The 19779-nt window shown below is 49.5% G+C and overlaps 1 protein-coding gene across 2 annotated transcripts in view; it reads left to right on the top strand.

Annotated features, from left to right (window-relative positions):
- Positions 1-19779, top strand: part of LOC116425695 (zinc finger protein rotund) — a 229993-nt gene that overhangs the window by 59658 nt on the left and 150556 nt on the right. Inside the window, exons 1-2 of one of the 2 annotated variants that reach the window (XM_076373513.1) lie at positions 2344-5284; positions 11233-11508. In XM_076373513.1, coding sequence (XP_076229628.1) covers positions 4949-5284; positions 11233-11508 — 612 coding nt within the window. In that variant the 5' untranslated portion in view covers positions 2344-4948. Of the gene's footprint in view, positions 1-2343; positions 5285-11232; positions 11509-19779 lie in introns of those variants that run through there. The other variant, XM_076373514.1, reaches the window with a different exon arrangement.

Below are 19779 nucleotides of genomic sequence, written 5' to 3'. Positions count from 1 at the left end.
GTAAATGAGAATTACGATACGGTGAATCGTGAAATACGAATGATTCGGTATGTCGATACGGTTTGAGTGTGAGTGGTGTAAACAGGGAGGCGTGTCATGAAAGGAACGGCCAGGGGACAATAAAATTTTCCGTGTCTTCGGGGAAAGACGTATGTCGGCGGGGCGGTAGAAAATTTCGGTCTCGCCTCACCTCGCGTCCAATTCCCTAAAAAGCGACCCGGGGAGTTTTCAATTCGGCCGGCGAGCCGGCGAACGGAAACGCATCCGTTCCGCGTTCGTCTCGCAACGACGCCATTTGTCACTTAAATCGCGCTCGAGGAGAAACGATGATTTCCGTCCTCGAAGGCGTATTACTTTTACATTCGGGACGCGGGCGCGGGCCAGCCAGAGCCTCCATTATCGTGAGGGGACCATCGTTTCGAACTGCGTCTCGTTACCGCCGCCAATAAAACATCGCCCGGGCAAACAAACAAACAAACAATCATTCCCAGCGCGAAGAAGGATCGCGCTGGTTCGATCACCGTCGCGGAAAACTGGAACGAACTGCTCTGCAACTCGTTTTCCCTTCTCCGACTCTTTCTTCGTTGTCCGATGGGCCAGATAAATTGGACTTTTTCATTAATGCTGTTTTTTAACTTCGAGATCATTGAACTATATTGAACCTTTAAGCATTCTTTCCCATGAACTGGTACAAGTGAAATACAGGCATCTCAAGGTACAGAGAAAACTCGAGCAAGGTTGAGCAAGAGATCGAAGAAGCATAGATGGTATTTATTGGAATCATAGAGGAAGATTCCGAGAAATCCTCGATTCTCAGCGTACATCGGAGAAGAATGGACAGTTCGATAGGGTTGCACGGATGTACATAGGAATCCTAGAAATCAGTGCCGAACGGAATCCATCTTCCTAATTTCTTCGAATCTCGTCATATTCCGTCGAAACGAAGAGGGTGAAAAAGCGGAAGGTTCCCAACATCGGTTCGAAAGGGGACCGAGACGAATTCCGCAGGAAGGAATCCGTCGGCTGGACTTGGACTTGGCGTGCGAGGGTTAATTTATGCGCGGAATGCGGGAGTATTTCGAAGCGCGTCGGTGGCCATGTTGGTTTCTTGGTGTGTCCGTCAAGGTATTCTCTTCGGGCCGGTGCTCGCATCACGCGAGAGACTCTTTTTCTCGATCTTCCACCCCCGGAGCCCCACTTTCTCGGCGGCCTCCGCGAACACACGTGAGCGCCGCGCACACGGACGGGAAACGACGTGTGTGCCTTTTCCCCGTCGCGAGGGCGCATGCTGCACTGCGCACAACCCCCCACCATCCCCATCCCACCAACTACCCTCCGTCCACCCCCCGTTTCGTGTGCGCCCCCTGCAACCCCTTCGGTCGTTCGTGCAAGCCCGCCATGCAACCCCCCCACCTCACACCCGGGAGGCGACTCTTATTATTTCCATTTTTCCAATTCGGTCCGGGGGGCGGGAAACGACCGTACAACACCCTCCCTTCTGTTCTCGTCCCTTGCCCCGTCCAGCCGCCCCGTACACCGTGCCTCCTGCCCACCCACGAGTGTTCACCCCCTCTCCCCAGGTGGTCGACCAAAGGAGAAATATCTATATTTATCTGTTTCTTCGCGGGATACGTTTTCCCCTCCAACCCTCCTTCCCGCCGCCGGTCGACGGAACCCCCCGAAACCTCCGGCAAGAACCCTCCGCCACTCTCGGCCAGCTTCGTTTTGTTCGTTTCGCCTCCACCTCCAGCTCCTCCACCTCCACCTTGGAGTTTCTCGGTCTCCTCCCAGCCTCCCCCCACAGTTTCTCGGTCTCTCGCCACCTTTCCGTCTCTCCAGCAGGATACCGTCTCCGTTCCGCGCCGCTTTCTTTCCTCGTTCCTTCTTTCGGGATCTTCTCCTTACCTCCACCCGACCCGCCGCCGCCGATGCCGCCGATGCCGCCGACGCCGCCGCCGCCACCACCCCCTTCTTTCCTAACGGGCGTTGTGGCGGGAGAGACAGATACAACGCCGCGGGTGGGACGGAGAGGAGCGCGAGCCGGCTAGGGCGGAAACGGGACGACCGCGGTTGGACGGAGCGAGAGAGCAGAAAAAGGAAGTGGAAGACGGAGGGCACACCACGACCACCGAGAGCGGCGGCGGCGGCGACGACGACGACGACGACGTCGACGACGACGCCGGGCGGCCGCGGCGAAGCGTGCGCGCCTTTCCTTGGCCGGCGGCGCGACAAGGAGGAACGCCAGGAACGGAGGAGGACACCGCGAACGGTAGAAAACGGAGCGACGGAGAGAGAGAAGGAACGGCGAGCTTCCGCTTCCTTATGCTCCGCCGCGGACTGCATCAACCAGTCGCGCGGTCGCGCTCACATAAGAAACTGGGATTCGAGAGACCAACCCCCTTCTCGAGCCGCGACGCGGTTTCCGTGAGCGGAAGGAATTCGGTGCTGCCCGGTTCGGAACCGTTCCGCGTGTTCGTGTGACGCGATTCTTCCGTCAACGACTACGACCCGGGTTCATCGAACAAGAACGGAATACACGCGTCGTCTCGTCGGGAGAGAACTCGAGAGTTCTCGCCTAACCGTCCCCGGGAGTTTAATTGACTCGACGACGCTCGGGACGCGACTAACCGGCCGCTTACCCCCACCACCGCGGTCCGCAACCGCACGAGGGAAGCCGAGGCCGTACGGAAACGCGCGACCGGTCCGTCGGTTCGTCGGATCGGGTCCCGTCGCGGCGGTTCGGCTCTCGTTGGGCCCGCGCCCGACCAATCGCCGCTCGACGCGCCCCTCCTCCCGCCCCGCGGGCCCAGCGTCGCCGGAGATGTGGAGGGGAGGCCGGTAGGGCCTCCCGGGACAGCTTCTCGCCCGCTGGCGGCGGCGTCGAACGGAGGAAGGACGCGCTCGCCGAGGGAGCGATCCCGATGGACGCCTGAAACGGACACGCCAGAACGGTCCTCCTCGATGCAGCCTGTCCAGGAGGATGTTCCTCTATCCGTATCGGCTTCTTCCTCTCCTTTCGTTTCTTCTTCTCCTTCTCACCGCGCTTCCTCTTCTTCTACCTGGCGACGGACGTGTCCGACCAGGCGGAGGAGGATCATCGCCACGGGAAGTGTCGCGCGGGGCGAGAACGGCGTAACCGGCCGCCGGCTGGACGAGTCGGTCCTCCGGATCGCACGCCGATGAGGAGGGAAACAGAGAGAAAGAAAGAGAGAAAGAAGGAAGAGAGAGCGAGTGTGAGGGATAGAGGGAAAGTGCGGCGAGCGAACGAGCGAACGGCGAGGGAGAGTGGAAGGAAGGCGGGAGACAGAGAGAAAGAGAGAGAGAGAGAGAGAAAGGGAAAGAAAGAGAAAGACGGAGGGCTGAAACGATCAACCAAAGTTCCTATTTTTCACGTGTTTTATGCGCTAATCGTCTAATCAAGTAGGATATCTAAGAAGAGAGGAAGAGTTTGAAGCGTGGGGAAGAGAGGATCCGGGCTCGAGCATCTCGTGTGGAGGATTTCACGCGATCGAGAACGAGCGAAGCCGCGAGCACGCCGGAAACCTCGTGTCCGCGGCACCGGTGACACCCTCCCGCGCTAATTAGCCAGCCAATTAGAAAGGTCGCGGCCATGCGTAATGAGCTGCGCGCGCAAAAGTTCCTAAACGCCACGATGCAATGTTTTTTCCTGTGGACGACGATGCCTCGTCTCGCCGGCCTGCTCACAGGCGACCACTGAGATAATATTGATAAGCTTTTTATCGGTAACCCGAGGGAAAGAACGAAAAATTGAACGAACGGCAGAGTGAGATCGAAAGACAGCGAGCGAAACAGAGAGAGAGAGGGAGAGAGAAAGAGAGAGAGAGAGAGAGAGAGAGAGAGAGAGAGAGAGAGAGAGAGAGAGAGAGAGAGAGAGAGAGAGAGATAGAGAGAGAAAGAGAGAGAGAGAGAGAGATAGAGAGAGAAAGAGAGAGAGAGAGAGAGAGAGAGAGAGAGAGAGAGAGAGAGAGAGAGAGAGAGAGAGAGAGAGAGAGAGTGAAAGATAGTAAAATAGAGTTATTAAAAAGACGATTAGCGTGGCGAGTCGAATCGAAAGAGAAGAGAAAGCTGTGCGGGCTCGGGATCGAGCTTTCGAGTGAGAAGATCCTCTTCCTTTTGTCGATCGAGCAATCCCGATGACGACCGATAATAAACGGAATAGACAGCTGAATGTACGCTCGACGGGGAGACGGAGAGTAACGAAGCAACGCACCGTGTCTTAAAAGCGTTCAGGTTCGCAAGGCAATAAAAGCATACGAATTTAAAACAAGCGAAAAAAAATAAGCAAACGAGAAACGAGAGAGTATACCTCTCGGTGTTCTTCGTTTTCCAAAGGGGTTGATCCGGGGGTGAGAGAGTCCGACAGGCCGAACGAGTAATTAAGAAGAGTGTATTTTTCGGCGCGACGGCGTCGGTCCCGATGGTTTCCCTTCGCAAGCAAGATTTTTGAATCGGACCTCGTCGACGGAGTTACACGCCGTCGTACCCCTCTCTTCGAAGCTGGCCGCGCCACGTGGCCGCTCTCTCGACTCGAGCAATCCGTTGGACAACCGTGACGATTTTTCGGTGGTGTCAACGGTGTCTTTGAAACCTCCCGATACCGAGTCTCGCGCGCGTTGAATGCTGATTTAACTAAATAGGAAGTTTAAACGAAGAAGAACAAAAATATATATACATATATATAAATAAATAAATAAATAAATAAATAAATCTATATATATACATACACATCTATATTATATACACGAAACTATTGGAAAGCGTATTTAATTCTATATTCCTATACACCGTGCAAGGAGACACATGTACAGGTATTTTAATAAGAACGAGAAAGGAGAAAGGACAACGATTATTCGCTCGCCGCGTTCGCGTCTGATACGCAGAGGTTGATAATATATATATATACACGGACGTGAGCCCGCGGGACAAAATGTCCACGATGAGTGTCGTGTCGAATTCGTCGGTCGAGGTCGACTCAGACTCCTCGAACGATATCTCGAGCAAGGACGAAGGACCCGCCGAGCAAAAGTTCATTCTGCGGAACGAGCTGTACAACAGCCTGCTCGCGAGCGCCCTAGGAAAGACCGTGCTCAACAGGCACCTGAATTTCAAGGAGCAGGGGATTAATTTTAATCTGGCCAATCTAAAGGATAACCTGAACGCGCTCGGTGCCCTTAAGGAGCTGAAGGATCTCAAGGGATTGACCGTGAGCAGCGTGCCCGCTTTCCCGAGGAACCTCGCTCTGCACCGGGAAGATCACGATGAGGTCAGCTCTCGCGACACGTACCACCTGTTTTCGTATTTCCCTCTTTGCCCCTTGCATTTCTTCATGAAGAATAATCGCTGCTTTTTCCTTATGATACTTTGAGTCCTTCGGCTGCAATTTTGAAGCTAATGCTGTACTCGTTACCCTTTGCGGTTCTATTCTAGAGTTAGATTCTACAGCTAGGTTCTGCTAGATTTCATTTGTCGAGAAGATTTTTGAAGTTCTCAGTTCAAATTGTTGAACTATGTTCAACTGGTAGTGTGTTTTGTTGATGTTAATAGGTATGATAGTTATTTTGACGAGAAATTGATGGCGGCGAATGCCAGTTGATTGAATACTGTTACAGGGGTGGGAAAATTTAAGAAAAATCGGGGCTAGAGTGTACGGTTTGCAACAATTTCTATAGCGGTGGAAAGTTATCAGGATCACCCGGTGAATCTTGAACAATGGTCGAAAAAGCTGGGAAGCTTTCACGGCGAGTCTCCTCCCCGAAGCCGTTTCGAAACCGGAGCATCAAGATCAATAATCCCCAAAAGAATCCGCGTCTTCACTGACCTACCCTCTTCCGGACTTCCCAAGCAACCCCTGGAAAAGGGAGAAAACATATTCACCGAATTTATACCGGCCGCGGAACGATTGAAACCGCCCTCGAGCAAACAAGCCAATTTTCGCCGGGAGCGAAAGGGGCTGAAAGTTTCCGCGCGAAAAATCAGCTCCACCTAGAAAATCAAAAAACGATCCGGGAAATATTCCGAAAATGACGAAACGATGTTTACTGTTTGCGTGGCGTCGGGAATTGTATCTAGATCACCGGGGTGAGAAAACTGAACCCATCGCCTTTGCGACGTCTTCCTTAGCTGTGATCGATACGACCACTTATCATTAATAATTTACCGTGGAAAAAGAACTCTATAGCTACTTATTCTATATCTACGTTTCCTCTGGAGAACAATGATTGATAACAGATATTATTCTTCTGCGAATATCAACCGCAAAGAATTGATATTCGTGTTCGTTAAATCCGAAATCCTGCCACAAATTTACCGTAACGTTACACGGAAAGGGGTTGGACTGTATAACAGAAGCGTCGAGAAAATAGTCTCGCGGTTGAAACGCGTCTCGCCGTGGTGAGTAGCTAGTTTTATGTAAGTTGTCGGTTAAAAAGTTAGCGGATACTTAAGCGCGACGAGTTTTCGCGTAATGGGAGCGCCGAACGGGGGTAAAGAGTCTGCGGGATACTGCGAAGGGATAGAAGGAAATCCTGTTTGCTTGACAATTACTTTTTGTTTCGTCGGTAAATCCAGTCTTCGACTTTCGAACTACTTTGTCCCTTCGTTTTCGCCATTGTTTCTCCTCCTTCTTTCTTGTACCCTCTTATTCTCCTGTGCGACAACGGTGAACCGTTCTACTCTTTACCTCTTCGACGGTAATTCGCCGGCCTTCCGTGGATTTCAATTGTAAATCTCAATGTAAATCTCGGTCTGAATTCGAGTAAGTAAGGTAACAATATCTCGTTCTACAAGTAGTTCCCCAACATTTATTAAATACTTTCCCGTGGTTCCTCGTTGCTCGAGTTCCTTTCCGTATCCCTTCCTCTTTACTTTCTTTCTTCGCTCCATCTTTCTCGGGCGCAAACAGAACGAGCCACGTTCGAAATCCTCTGGGAGACCACCGCGGATTTCTTAACGGCGGAATTTTTCCGCGGATTAATTCATTAATTTCTCACCGGGCGACGCCGCCCCGCCTCGGCTTCCTGTTGCTTCCTTTTGCTTCTGACCGAGTTATCGCCACGGGGCAACTTTTCTTGGCACGTTCGCGGTTCTCGCTCGGGCTTAGCTGATTCCGCGACAACGCTTGACCCGGATCCGCGACGCTCTCGCCGACTATCTACCCTTTTCCCGGGCGGAACCTCTTCCAAACCCTCCTCTAATTACGCCCACTTCCTCTTTGTTGTCGTTCGACGAACGCATTACCAACGGATCGTGTGCAATCGTCGTCCAGTGACTGAGAGGACATTTAGATCGACGCCGTAGCTACCGAAAGTTCATCCATTATCGCATGAAAATTAACGACGGACGACTAAGAATACTCTAATTCGTTACCCAATAGTTAAAACTATTAACAGCTGCCTCGGGGCAACTTAATAAATTATTTCGGCTACTCATTATTTCAGAGAAACTTCTTAACCTCCTATTTTCGCATTGCACAGTTAAAAGCTTTTTTACAGGCTTTCAGTGGACGAAGGCTTAAAATCGAACGATTAAATATGCAATTTCAATCCTATCTATCTCCGGCTAGATATTTTTAGCAAAATGATCACCGAAACAGTCCATTGATTTCGTTCTATAAAAAGATATTTCCGATCGCAATTTTCGAATCAGAATCTCATTCGTTCTGTTCCTCCGTTTCTTCGTGCCACGGGCCGCGCGTTGAGACACGCCGGTGCGAATTGAAAGCTTTCGCAGTTAAAAAAAGTCAATACCCTTTGAGCTTTTGTTGCGTCGGGGAGAAGGCGAAAGAAGGTCGGGGGAAGCGCGAGGGAAAACGGCGACACGCGGAACAGAGGCCTTTCGGGGACGTGTAATTAAGTGCGAGGCAATAATGAAACGCATCATCCCCTCAGCTCGTTGAAGAAATAACAACCCTCCAGGGTACCGTCGGAGGGGGAGGGGATGATTCTTTGAGGAACCAGCAATCCGAGCCGCAGTTTCTAACCAGCTTTCTCACGATGCGTGCTGCGAGATCAATTAACAGCTGGCCCCGCTAATTACAGCCGGAGCGGCGGATTTAAGGGTTGCCGCGGAAATCCTCTTTACTTCTGCTCGCAGCGATCCCTCGAATCGTTAACCGTCCCTTTCAAGCTTCAATCGGAGAGCATCAGTCGGAAGCCTCTCGATCTGTCGTTTACCGAATCTCAGATAATCGTTCCATCAACTTTTGCATCACTAAAATACCCCCCTTATATCAGTAAAATATGAATTAATGGATTAATCGATGCCGATACAAAATCAACATAGTAATCTATTCTTTTTTACGATTAGAGTAGCATTTTCTATAAAAACATTTATTTCCGTTGAAGATAGTTAACCCCTTGGTTACCGTTGGCGTCTAAAGGCGCTTCACAAATTAGGTGTCGTACTGTTGGCGCCCATAGGCGGTCGTAAAATGTTACTAACGATAATTGCAGCAAAGCTCGTTTAGATCTGATGTAAGTGAATTTTAATTCAACAATCACACGTTCCGTTAGTCATATATTATATAAATGTGAATATTTTAGATTGGTTTAATTCAGTTCAATTCAGTGTTCCGATGGTATCAATGCACTTTCTTAGAGGTACGCGTTAACGTAAAATTCTTTCGTAGCCAAAGGGTTAACGTATATCGAAAATAAATATATCTTTCAGAACAGTTTTCATTTACGAGCGAAATGGGTTAAATCGCAGGAATAACAGGGATAACCGGGAATCGATCGTTCGAAGCTTCTTCGAACTTCTCCCTGACGTTTCCAAATTTAACTTCGCACGCGGCGATGGTTGCTGAAACATGAAGCGGAGCACTTAATTGAAAAATAGCGAGCGGCGCGCTAAAAGATTCTCCGCGGCGGTGTCCATATAATTCATGTGCCGCTGAGCCGCATTATTCCAGCGAGAACCGTTTCATTATTCAAGAAGTTTTAATGAACGGTCCATCGCGGACCGATCTCGCGGAACGTTTGACACACCCCGGACAGGCCGAGCATTATTTTCGTTATTTTTATTCGCGGCCAAGAGAGAGCCAGCGCGGAGCACCGCGCCGTTGCCGACGCCGCGCGCGTTCGACGACGTATCGATTTGCCATCGGCTGACATTTCTCTTCTTTCTCCGTGGGCTATGAATTTCTTACGACGCCTCCGCGGCCGATCGATACCGTCTGATACTGCCGCGCAATTATACCCGAATTTGCCGATTTATTTCCAAACGTTCTCGAACCATCAACCGGCGTCGACGTTCCCTACCTCCCGTCACTTCGCTCGACGTCCGTCTTTGTTATAAATAAACTTAGTCAGCGGATTACCCAGAAAACTGCATTCCGTCTCGGTGTTTTCTCGTTAGAAGATTTTCTTCCCTCGGATCCTTCGGGTCTCGCGTAAGCCACGTTCCAATGGCAACGACGCAGAATCGACGCCGAGAGAGAGAGAGAGAGAAAAAAAAGAACAAGTCACTTGGTCCCCTGCATCACGCACGAATAAATCCTTGATTTCTCCTTATTATCAGCGCCGAATCCTAGAATTTATAGCCGATCGGACCGTGTCAGTTTTTAGCTTAATCGCCGGTGAAATGATAGACCGCGGAACCGTCGGCGAAAAACGGCATGGAAACGTGGAAGTTTGTAATTTTCCAGATTACACGGGTGCCGCGTAATCTTCTCCTCTCCATGAAATTGGCGGCTGCACGCCGACAATGTGTCTCAAATTGACGCTAGGTGCAACGATGTGCAAGGTTAACGCGGTTGGCGGGAGATTAAGAGTTAAGAACAGGGCTCTGCCCGGTCCGGGCGTCCTTTCGGTTTTATGGGGCTGCCAACTTAAGGGGTAATTTGCAAAAAACCGCCTCGGTGGAAGACATGCCTCGATTCCGGCTCGGTCGGTCGGACTCCGACGAAAGTCCCCGGCCCCTCGCCGTGGCCGCGAGCGAGCGCATTCCACGGTTTCTTCGTACGATACTAGAGATAAATCAGCCCGCGTTCTACCGGGAACTATTAACGCGGAGTAAATTAATTTTATAATTGATTAAATTGCCACGTCGAGTGAGACAGTCGAGTTGCTCAACTTTATTGCCCGGGTAAAGGTGTTTTTAAACGGCCCGTGCTCGAAGGGACCGGGTCCCGTGCGCGGTTTCGAACGGAGGGACGCGGAATCGCGCTGCGCTCGCGAAAGGCCAGAGTGAAACAAACGATTTCGAATGATTTGTTTACCGGGGGCCGCTTTGATGTCGCTCATGCAACAAAGTTGCACGGAGTACCGGCGCGATAAGTGGCAAGCGTGAACGCGGCTTAAGCCGTTCAGGTGTTCAGGCGCCACGCTCGCTGATTTATCGATCAATTTATTAATGGGTCAGCTCTTCTCGTGCGTTCGATCATGAATATCGGATGAAGCAGCCCGGCCGACCGAGAGCCAGCCTCATAATTACGGTGATTAATGCCCCGGGCAGGATTAATCGCCGCCGGAGGCTTATATTTTCGAAATTGTCCGTCCGCGCGCGGAAAAATCGAAAAGCCTGCTGCCACTTGTTGTTTCACGGGCAACGAGACCGTGTAATTTGTTCGGCCCCCTTTATGCAACTATGTACGGTCGCGTACCGTGATTTCGTTCCCAGGGATTCATTTAACCGTGGACAGTTCCGAAACCGTCCCCCCTTCCCCTCGGACGCAGATTATTACTCCGATCGGCGACTAATTTCAATAATCGCGCGAAACCTCTACGACGGATCCCGTGCATTCTCCCTGACGAGCAACGTCGTTTATCCCCTATTATGTCGGTGCAACCTGTTTTTCGGACGAGACTGACGGATTTTTCATGAGCTCCCGCCAATTGGTTAACCGATACGGACATAAGTATATTAAAAAGGAATCAAGCAATCTTCCTGTGGATGAATCTGAGAAGATTCTAGCGGACCGTCTTTTAATAATGTATATTCGACTCTAAAACTACCAAGCAGTTAAATTGACATCTTGAAATTCGTCCGTGGAAACTACTAGAGTGCATCTATTGAAACTTTCATTGTTTTACAATTCGGTTTGCGCGCTGCTGAACAAAGTTCTTTAATTGTACCCCAGAGAAACATCTGTTATCTTTTTAATAATAATCACAAGGGGAAGGAATTAAGAATGGATCATTTTGATCTGCTTGCTTTAATGGACTCGATGAAGTTTCCGATTTAAACTGACATAATTTCATGTTTCTGTTGCAGAAAGCCTCTTTCGCGTGGTCCGAGGGTGGCGAAGAGGGTGGTGGGGGTGGCGGTGGCGGAGGAGGGGGTGGCGGTGGAGGCGGAGGAACAGGAGGTGCAGGCACGGGAACCACGGGCCCAGCAGCCACCGGTGGCGGTGGACTGGCCCACTGGGTCAGCGTGATGGCCGAACACATCCACAACCCCCATTCCGCGACAGGGGTTGGGGGTGTTCATCATCAGCAGCAGTCGCCTCCTCAGCCACCTTACCCGTGGAACAACGGTCTTTCCGGTGATGTGAGTACTCTTCAGAGAAAATTCCTTGTACCCGTTTCGCTCGGTATTCTGGATCGTTGCGTGCAAAATAATTGCATTGGTACTTCGAAAAAGCAAACGTTTAGTTAACAGCTACCTTTACAGAGTATAAAAAATAAAATACTAACCCTTTGCACTCGAGAATATGTTTCTCAACAAGTATTCATCATTTTCTGATGAAATATCGATATTTTTTACAACAGAATGAAATACCTTGTATCAATTGAGAGACAGAACTTTATTTCGATATTCCATGTGTGGGTATATTATGTAAATCTCAATATTGAATTTTAAATTTTATAATTTTGTTCGGTCGAATCAAATGGCAACTGAGAGGCGCCTCTCGAGTGTAAAGGTTTGAAAGTCAGAACACTGTGTAATTTTCGACTTTTTATGAATTCGAAGGAGATGAGAACGCGGTGAATCGAAGAATTCTATTCTGTTCGATTGAGATTGCAATAAAACCAATAAACTCGATTGGTTTAAAACGTTTTTACGAGACCTACTATGATCTTATAAACCAAAGAACCTAGACTTTTCCTCGCCACTAAATTCTAAAAGGCACCCCACAGTACTTTGAATATCAACCGACAGGAACAGAAATCTCATAGAGGCAAACGGTCCAACGGACGAACTTCTGGGAGAAGTGAAAAAAATGTCAGGGTGGTGGAGGAAACAACGGGGCGCGGCATTAAAGTCCCCCGGAAGAAGACTCACCGTTAAATGCGCGTCGGCACGCCGCGGTCTCGGAAATGCGCGGAAAAAAAAACGGATCCGTCAGTTTTTCTCGCCGGGGAGCGGGTTATACCGATTTTGTTTTCGGCTTCCCTCTCTCTGACACGGGAGTCCTGCATAATTTCGACGAGGCCGGATTAGAAGAGGAAGCAGCGGTGAAAGTGAAAGGACATGGAAGGAAGACAAAGAGATCGATGGGACCCGGCGAGCGAAAAAAAAAGAAAGATGAGAGACCAGCGGAGGAACGAGCTGGAAAGGGTTGAAGATCTCTTTGCATACTCCTCGCTCCGCCCCGGGGTGGAAAAAAAAAACAAACAGACGGAAGCGCGAAAAAAATTTCAACCGGGACGGGGTGGGGGTTGATTTGAATACGCGCGGATTCGGAGTGAACGCCAAGGGTGGAAGTCTCTTCTTCACGGTGCAACGGTATCCTGAACATTTTTTTCTTGCTGCCTTGAATTCGATCCTAAGGGTGTTTTTTTAGATTTCTTTAACGGGCGTTCTTGGGCGCTTCGTTTCCTCGTTGCTAAGATAACTGTTTTTTGGTCGTATAGAAGGAGTTTGAATTGGAGCTTATCGGAATAGGAAATGGGAAACATAGAAAGTACGTAGTCTTTTCTACTGGAAATTTGAAGTATCTAGTTTGATTCTGAGTGAAATTTGAAGTTTCCTTGTCGCAAATTGCTTCGACTATGGTTTCGATGAGCGCTTCTGATACTAAATAATCCTCATATATTCTAACTATCTTCTAATAAACCCTCTACACCGCGTTTGAATAGAATAATACATAAAATTCTCATAACAATCGCTGTATAATGCAATTCCGAAAACCACCCCTCTCGAGACGCCTGGAAAACAAACACTGCCCCTCTTCAACGGCCAAAAAGCACCTTCCACCAGTGCTCTCTCCGCGCTGACAATCATGATAATCAGAAACTACCCCCTCCACCCGAAGACAATGATCCGGGAACAATGTCTCGTACCGTGACGCGTCGCAAGGTGCTGCGGATCCTCGAATTCGAATGACCGCTCGGGAAAGGGTGAGCACGGGGTGAGGAAGACGCTTCCGTGGGCCCCGAGAGGATCAGCCGGTTTTTTTGTCTAGCCCGCAGGACCCACGCCATGGGACTCGTGGAGAGGCATCTAGGAAAAAACAAGGAGCCACGACAATGAAGGGACGATTTAAATAATCCGCGGCATGCAAATGCCCCGGAGATTCTCACGGGACGGCCCCGGTGGGCCAGGGGCAGGGGGTTGGTCGGGACCAAGTGAAACAGGAAGAACGCACCGAAGACAATCGGCCGATCTGCATACTCATACGGGCGGTGTTTCTCCTCAACCCTTCTTACGTGCGCTTCTAGGATGATCGACGGCTTTGAGGGACAATTTAATTGGGGGTTGAATCTATGACGTTTGTTCTATCTGAGAATTTCCTTTGTCAACTTGGGATGGTTCGCGTTGGGAATCCAACGTTGGCAAAGGATAAATAATAGCGTAGAAGTAAATAACATCAATCCGATCGCTGAGTAGTTCTAGCGTCAAAAACGATAGAAATCCTGGGGACTATAAAAACTATTGATCTCAAACAAAACATAAGTAGCGACGAAAAGGATTCCTCAAGGTAAAAACAGAATCTTAGGAACTATCGAAAAAATCATTTCGCCTGTTAAAAAAGGGTCTTCATTGTAAAAACTGCAGAGAAAACAAGTAAGCCAAAGTGAGTACCCTAAAGTAGTCCAAGGCCGGCGAAACAGTGCTCGGAGCAAGCGGGACAAGGGGGTCGGAAAGGAAGAACCGGGCGCGGTACCCCTGTAAACACGTTTCCGGATGTTGTAATCTGTCGCCGGTTTCGCCCAGCGGGTGGTCAACCCTTTCCCCGTGCTTTTTTACGCCTGCCCGACCTTAATCCCTTAAAACGCTTAGAGCGCAGCTCTTTAGGGTAATTTCCAGACAGAGAGAATCGAAAAGAGGCGTCGCGGCCCCGGGGAACGGGGGGTTAGACGAGATTCACCCCGAAGGCGAAGATGCAAAACACCTTGGAAAACACCGGCCCCCGAGAAGCGACTAACTGGAACATCCTGGTTCCGCCGCGTGAGACTCCGCCGAAAGGAAACTACCCTTACGAAGATTATGCAAAGGAAGAGTTTTCCACCCCTTCGGCTCCGTTGCTCTCTACCCCCTTTGCCACGGTGCCGGGACGAAAATTAAAATAATGGTCCTGCTCGCGTACCCTGCTGCCAATTTTTTTCTCTCTCCCTCTCCCCACTCTGGTCCTCCGCGGCGTCTCTTCCTCGATCGAAATTTTTTTTTCCTTGCCCCCACCGCTTCTTTTTCTTTTTTTGCCTCCTCTGCCGCGTTTCGGACCGACGGATGCAAATGCAACGGTATTTTTGTCTCTGCGCGACGTGAGACAAAAAAAAAATGCGAACGGGACACAGGGGAGAGAGCGGCTCATTGTCCTACCGTTGCGTCGTTCGTTACGGGACGAGAGAAGGGTGTGATCGTGAACCCCTTTCGGCCGTTTCTCGATCTGGATCGGCTAATGAATTTTTCCGCGCAACGTATACGGCGATCGCTAAAGGCGTAACCGGTCGCAGATTTTTTTCCCTAGTCCCAGATGTTTTTTTCGTCGGTTACATTGTCGCACGACGAAGGCTGACGGCTGTCTACCGACCGGCTCCGTGTACGACCGCTTTTTTTCCGCGTTTTTTACGGGATCGGGGTTACGCAGTCAACTCCCCGTTGACCGGATTTCCCGAGGGACGGCTTATTATAACTCCCGTTTTAATTTCGAGTTTCGTTACGGGGCAGGGAATTGAATGATTCGTTTAATTTATCGGGGATTATTTAATTGAACGCGAAGGGCGGAAGAGAGGAGAATAATCCCGACACGGGGGTTGTTTCAGTTTCATAGGCATATTTTTTCTTATTTTTTTCGACAGCGAAACACGTTGTTCGAAATATCTTTGAAATGTATCATTGTCGGCTTGTTATTTCTACCGTTCTAATTTTCGAATGTCGTTAGGGGACTCTGTTTAGTTAAATTCGAGGAGTGGTAGGGTGAAAAATGGTAACTGCGATACACGGGGTAGTTTCAGTTTCATTTTCGCAGGCATATTTTTTTAGATGGTCCCGTTTAAATAAAAATATCCTCGAATTCGAAACGGTTCCGAGCGAACGCGACGCATCCCCTGAAGGAATTCTTCCACGGGGGTGAGAGAGTAGTCGCGCGAATCAGAGCTCGCCGGGCTGGAAACGCAGCAGCCCGCAGCGTTTTGCATCTCGTGCTTCTAGGCGAGCGAGTGCGGTGAATGAAAAAAGATGGAAAAGCAAAAGGAAGTGACTAAAAGGGAAATCACCGAGAAATTGTTCCGCCTGGTCGGTCACCGGCCTCGACGGACGGGATCGAAGGACGAAATCGCGGGAAAAAGGGCCATAACTCTGTCCTGGGCCCAAATGTTGTGACACCGTCGCCGTAAAGGGGTTGCTCGATGCGACTCACTCATTGTCTCTGCTTCAACCCCCGATCGGCAGCCTTTGCTGGTTGTCCGCGGGGGGTTGTTTCCCTGAGGGGGTCCTAATAGAGAAATTGGCAAGTGTGAAATTTCCGGGGATGGGAAATGACAGTTTGAGGATTGCTTTGAACGGCGTTGGGCCTCGACGAAAGGAAGAATATTAGTTAATATTGATAGACAAATTTCGTTTCGGACGATTCAAGCATTTTCTTGTCAACGTTCAACATTTGAAAGTTCCAAAGTTCCAAAGCTCCAAAGTTCCAAAGTTTCAAAGTCGAGAAACTGAAAGTGTAAAACTGTGAAAATTTATAAATTTCAAGTTCTCTAACTTTCAGAACAAATTATTCCAACTTCCCAGTGCAAAACGTCGAATATTAAATCAAATCAACACGTCGAATGCCGTGGGGTCACCGGCCAAATTCGATTACTGCAATTTCCTCAATTAAACGATGATTATTTGAAAACACTATATTGTAAACAATGCTACCCAATGCGGCGCATTCGGAAAAACGAACCTGCGATAATAACAACGCAATTCAATGAAATAATTTAATATTGTCTTTTTCATTTCGCGTATGCTGCACCTTGAAATCGTGCGGCATCCAACGTGTTAAAATTAGATAACGACAATATCCAACAACCAAAGTCAAATGTTTCTCGCGTACCAAGCAACCGCACGCAGCACGGCGCAACCCTGAAAACGCGAAATATTCATCGTCATGCAAATGAAAAGAATCTGTGCCCGTTAGACGGTCGCGCAACCGTTAACCCCGAAGACGTGACCAAGAGTCCCGCAAGAAGTGCCGTTAGCCGGGCGAGTAGAAAAAAATGTTAGCACCCGTGAACAGGCGCGGCTGGAAACGTTTCTTCCGGAGATTACGACGTGTCCCGGCTGTCTCGGTCTCTCCAGAGGTGGAGGAAAAAGTTGGCCGCGCGAGGGGTGCCGGCAGCGAGAGAGAGGGGTGCGTATGCAGATCGTCGTGAAAGTGGAGTACAAAGGGCCCATAGTCTCACGCTATTGTGGCCCAGGTAAGATAAAGGTACGCCGGCCCGGAGGCTGTCCCCAAAGATACACCACCCGGTCCTCTGCTGATGTCTCTTTAATTTTTATTAATGACGACGAATTTGAATTTCTGCATCGGTGATATGGGAACGACGATCCCGACGACGCCGTCGGCCGCGTATACGTGACTCGGACGGAATCTCTTCACGGTGCCTCTCCGTCATCGATCATAATTATCCGGGACGGGTTAACGTGTAGTGTCTTCGGCGATCGAAGGGTTGCTCTAGGAGAAGGTAAGGAGAGGGTTGAACGCATCAGTCAATGGAGATCGAAGATATTAGACGTATTGGGAAATGAAAAGTAAATAGGAATTGATTAATTACTAAGGTTGATCCTTTAGATGGTTTAGGTATAAATAGATTTACGGCTTAGTGAATTTAAAGGAGTACAAGGAGATGACTTGATGTTGAGACACAGAGGCAAGTGTCCTACTTTACAGTTCTGTGGTTTAGATTACTTGTAACCGTATTGAGGGACAGTAGATTAGTGATCGAGGATATTAGGAATTAGGGAATAAAATCGATAGAAAACTGGGTGAGAAGAACAGAAAACTGATCGATCAACCGAATTCCTCAGCCTAGCCATCGAGTGATCTACTTACAGGTAGTAGGTAACTTTGAACTAGAAAGTGATTAGTTTGATTGCTTCTATTGTCAAGTCAGAGACAAACGTTTCAAGAATACAGCATTGAATTATACAGTTGACGTTCCGATTGTCAGCAGTATAGGAGGTTCACTTTTATACTGACGACTCCGGTTAATAGACAGTTGGAAAAAAACTCTGCTCGTGTCTCGTCCCAGCGTACCGGAACGTTTCACTCATATCGCGAAGCGACCTCCGGCCCGTAGGTGGAGGGGGAGGGAATCTAATTAATGCATTCCGTGTTGTCAGCTCGTTAAAGTGGCGCGTAGAAATGCGTGTCGTGAAGAAACAGTAGATTCAGTGTTTTAGACGGCCACGTGTTTTTTAATGACGAGTAGCAGACGCCGCGGCGTTTCGTCGGCTCGATCGAAGGGGGCCGGTGTCTCTCAGACTTTTTCCACGAACAAAGCGCCACACAGCTCACGAAACCGCGCTCGAAAAAAAACAAAAAAAAAAAGAAGAAGAAAGGAATCCGTCCATTCCGCGTTCCGCTCCAATTTGATTCCACCCGAAGGAACGAGAGAAAAAATCCCGCGGAACCGTCGCTCGAAAGTAAACTTCCACCCGCAAAAGGGAAAAAGCGAATTCGCTTTTCGAAGATGGAAAGTCACCGGAAACCTCGAACTTCGGCGATCCGCATTCCGGGTTCGATCGAACGATACATTCTCACGGTACGTTCTAAGACTTCCCGGATACATAAAAGGGAAGTAAAAGAAAAAATGGTCGAAGTTACGGGGAGACGTCGAATTAAATTGAAAAGACTGTCCGCAGAGTAGCAGCAACACTGATCGCGAAACTGTCGAAAATTTTAAGGGTGGAGCCGGGGGGAGGCGGCGGTGAACGAGGGTGAAGGGGGTGGAAAGTTGCGCGATTAAACTTTCAACTACTTCCGCACGTCACAATCGAGATTCCCGGAAGTTCCGGTAAGACTTTGGAAGTTCGGGCCGAAGGAAAATCCCGAAAGTTCGACTACTGAAAGGGATTTCCAACGCGTCCGTTCCTTCCGCCCTCCCCTCCCCGCCCCGCCACCGTTCGGCCGGCGTTTTTCATTCGCCGTTGCCGAGCCGCGTGCGTCGATCGAATCGACGTGTCTCGAACGCAAGCGCCTGCTTATTTCTGTCTCCCCGCTCGCTTTTCGAATTCCCAGGAACAGAGAACGACGGTACGAGGAAAATTGCGAGTATCGGAATCGATGTTTAAGCCGGACGCACGGAACGCAGCTGGGGAAGGGAGATTGGATGATAGGAACGCGCGCCGAGGAAATGTCGAATCAAGGAACCCTCCGAACGGATTCGGAGGTTTCACGCCGTGGCCGAATCCTCGATGGCGTCGAAATCTTCCGTCAACGTTTCCTTCGTCGACGAGGAGAACGATTTTCGAGGGGGACGCCTGCAAAATTCACGGCGAGTCGCGTTGCGTTTTTAAAAATGAACAACGCTCGGGGATTCGATTTTTTAGCTTGTCCCCGGTTGTTAGGGGGAACGTGTTTGAATCAATATTCAACCCGTTTCGAGATTTTCTTTGGTGTGTTCACCGGTTGCTTGTGAAATATTGAGTGCGTTCTCTGCAAATACTGCGAAGAAGATTGATGTACCAGGATTTCGTTCGTATATTCCACGTACTGTTGTACAGCGTGCAATTTGATATCCAATATCGAAGTTCGAGAAGAAAAGCAATCAAGGTTATAGTCGAGGAATTTCCAAAATACCAATGCTAAACGCGGAGAACACGATCTAGAGGGTAGATCTTCGCACGGTTTCCGGGATCCCCTTGTTTCCCGCGGAATCGACGTGGCCCGACGTCTCGGACCAATTAGAAGAAAATAGAAGCAATTATGCGGCGAGGGTTTTCATCGAGGGGCAGGCGCGTTTTAAAAGGGGTCAAGAGCGAAACTGTTTGCGGGGAGGAGAAGGGAAACGCGAGCGACGTCGGGACAATCGCGGGAAGAAGTCCTTCGCGGCGGAAATAACGGAGGGAGAACGCGGCGAACACTTTCTCCGGTGGAATTTTTCCGCCCTTTTCCCTTCGCCTCTTAACGAAGAATACAGGACGCCGGGGCCGGGAGGAACGGCGCGAGTAGAGAACCCGAAGTTGCGTGAAGAGAGAAAAAATTGGAAGTCGAGGTGGAAAAAATGTCTGTGGAAATATCGGGATCGATATTTGACCCCCGGCGGCGACGGGGGGGAAAGGGAAATGGAAGAAAACTCAACCAGGCGCCGGACCAGCCTTTGAAGAGCCGTAGCTAGCAATGTTGCCGCCATCTTCCCGATATTTGATGGATCTCGAGAGAGAAAGAGG

This window comes from Nomia melanderi, chromosome 14, assembly GCF_051020985.1.
Source record: "Nomia melanderi isolate GNS246 chromosome 14, iyNomMela1, whole genome shotgun sequence".
NCBI classification, from domain to species: domain Eukaryota; kingdom Metazoa; phylum Arthropoda; class Insecta; order Hymenoptera; family Halictidae; genus Nomia; species Nomia melanderi.
Note: the sequence above shows the minus strand (reverse complement) of the source record. Positions and strands in the feature narration are given on the sequence as shown.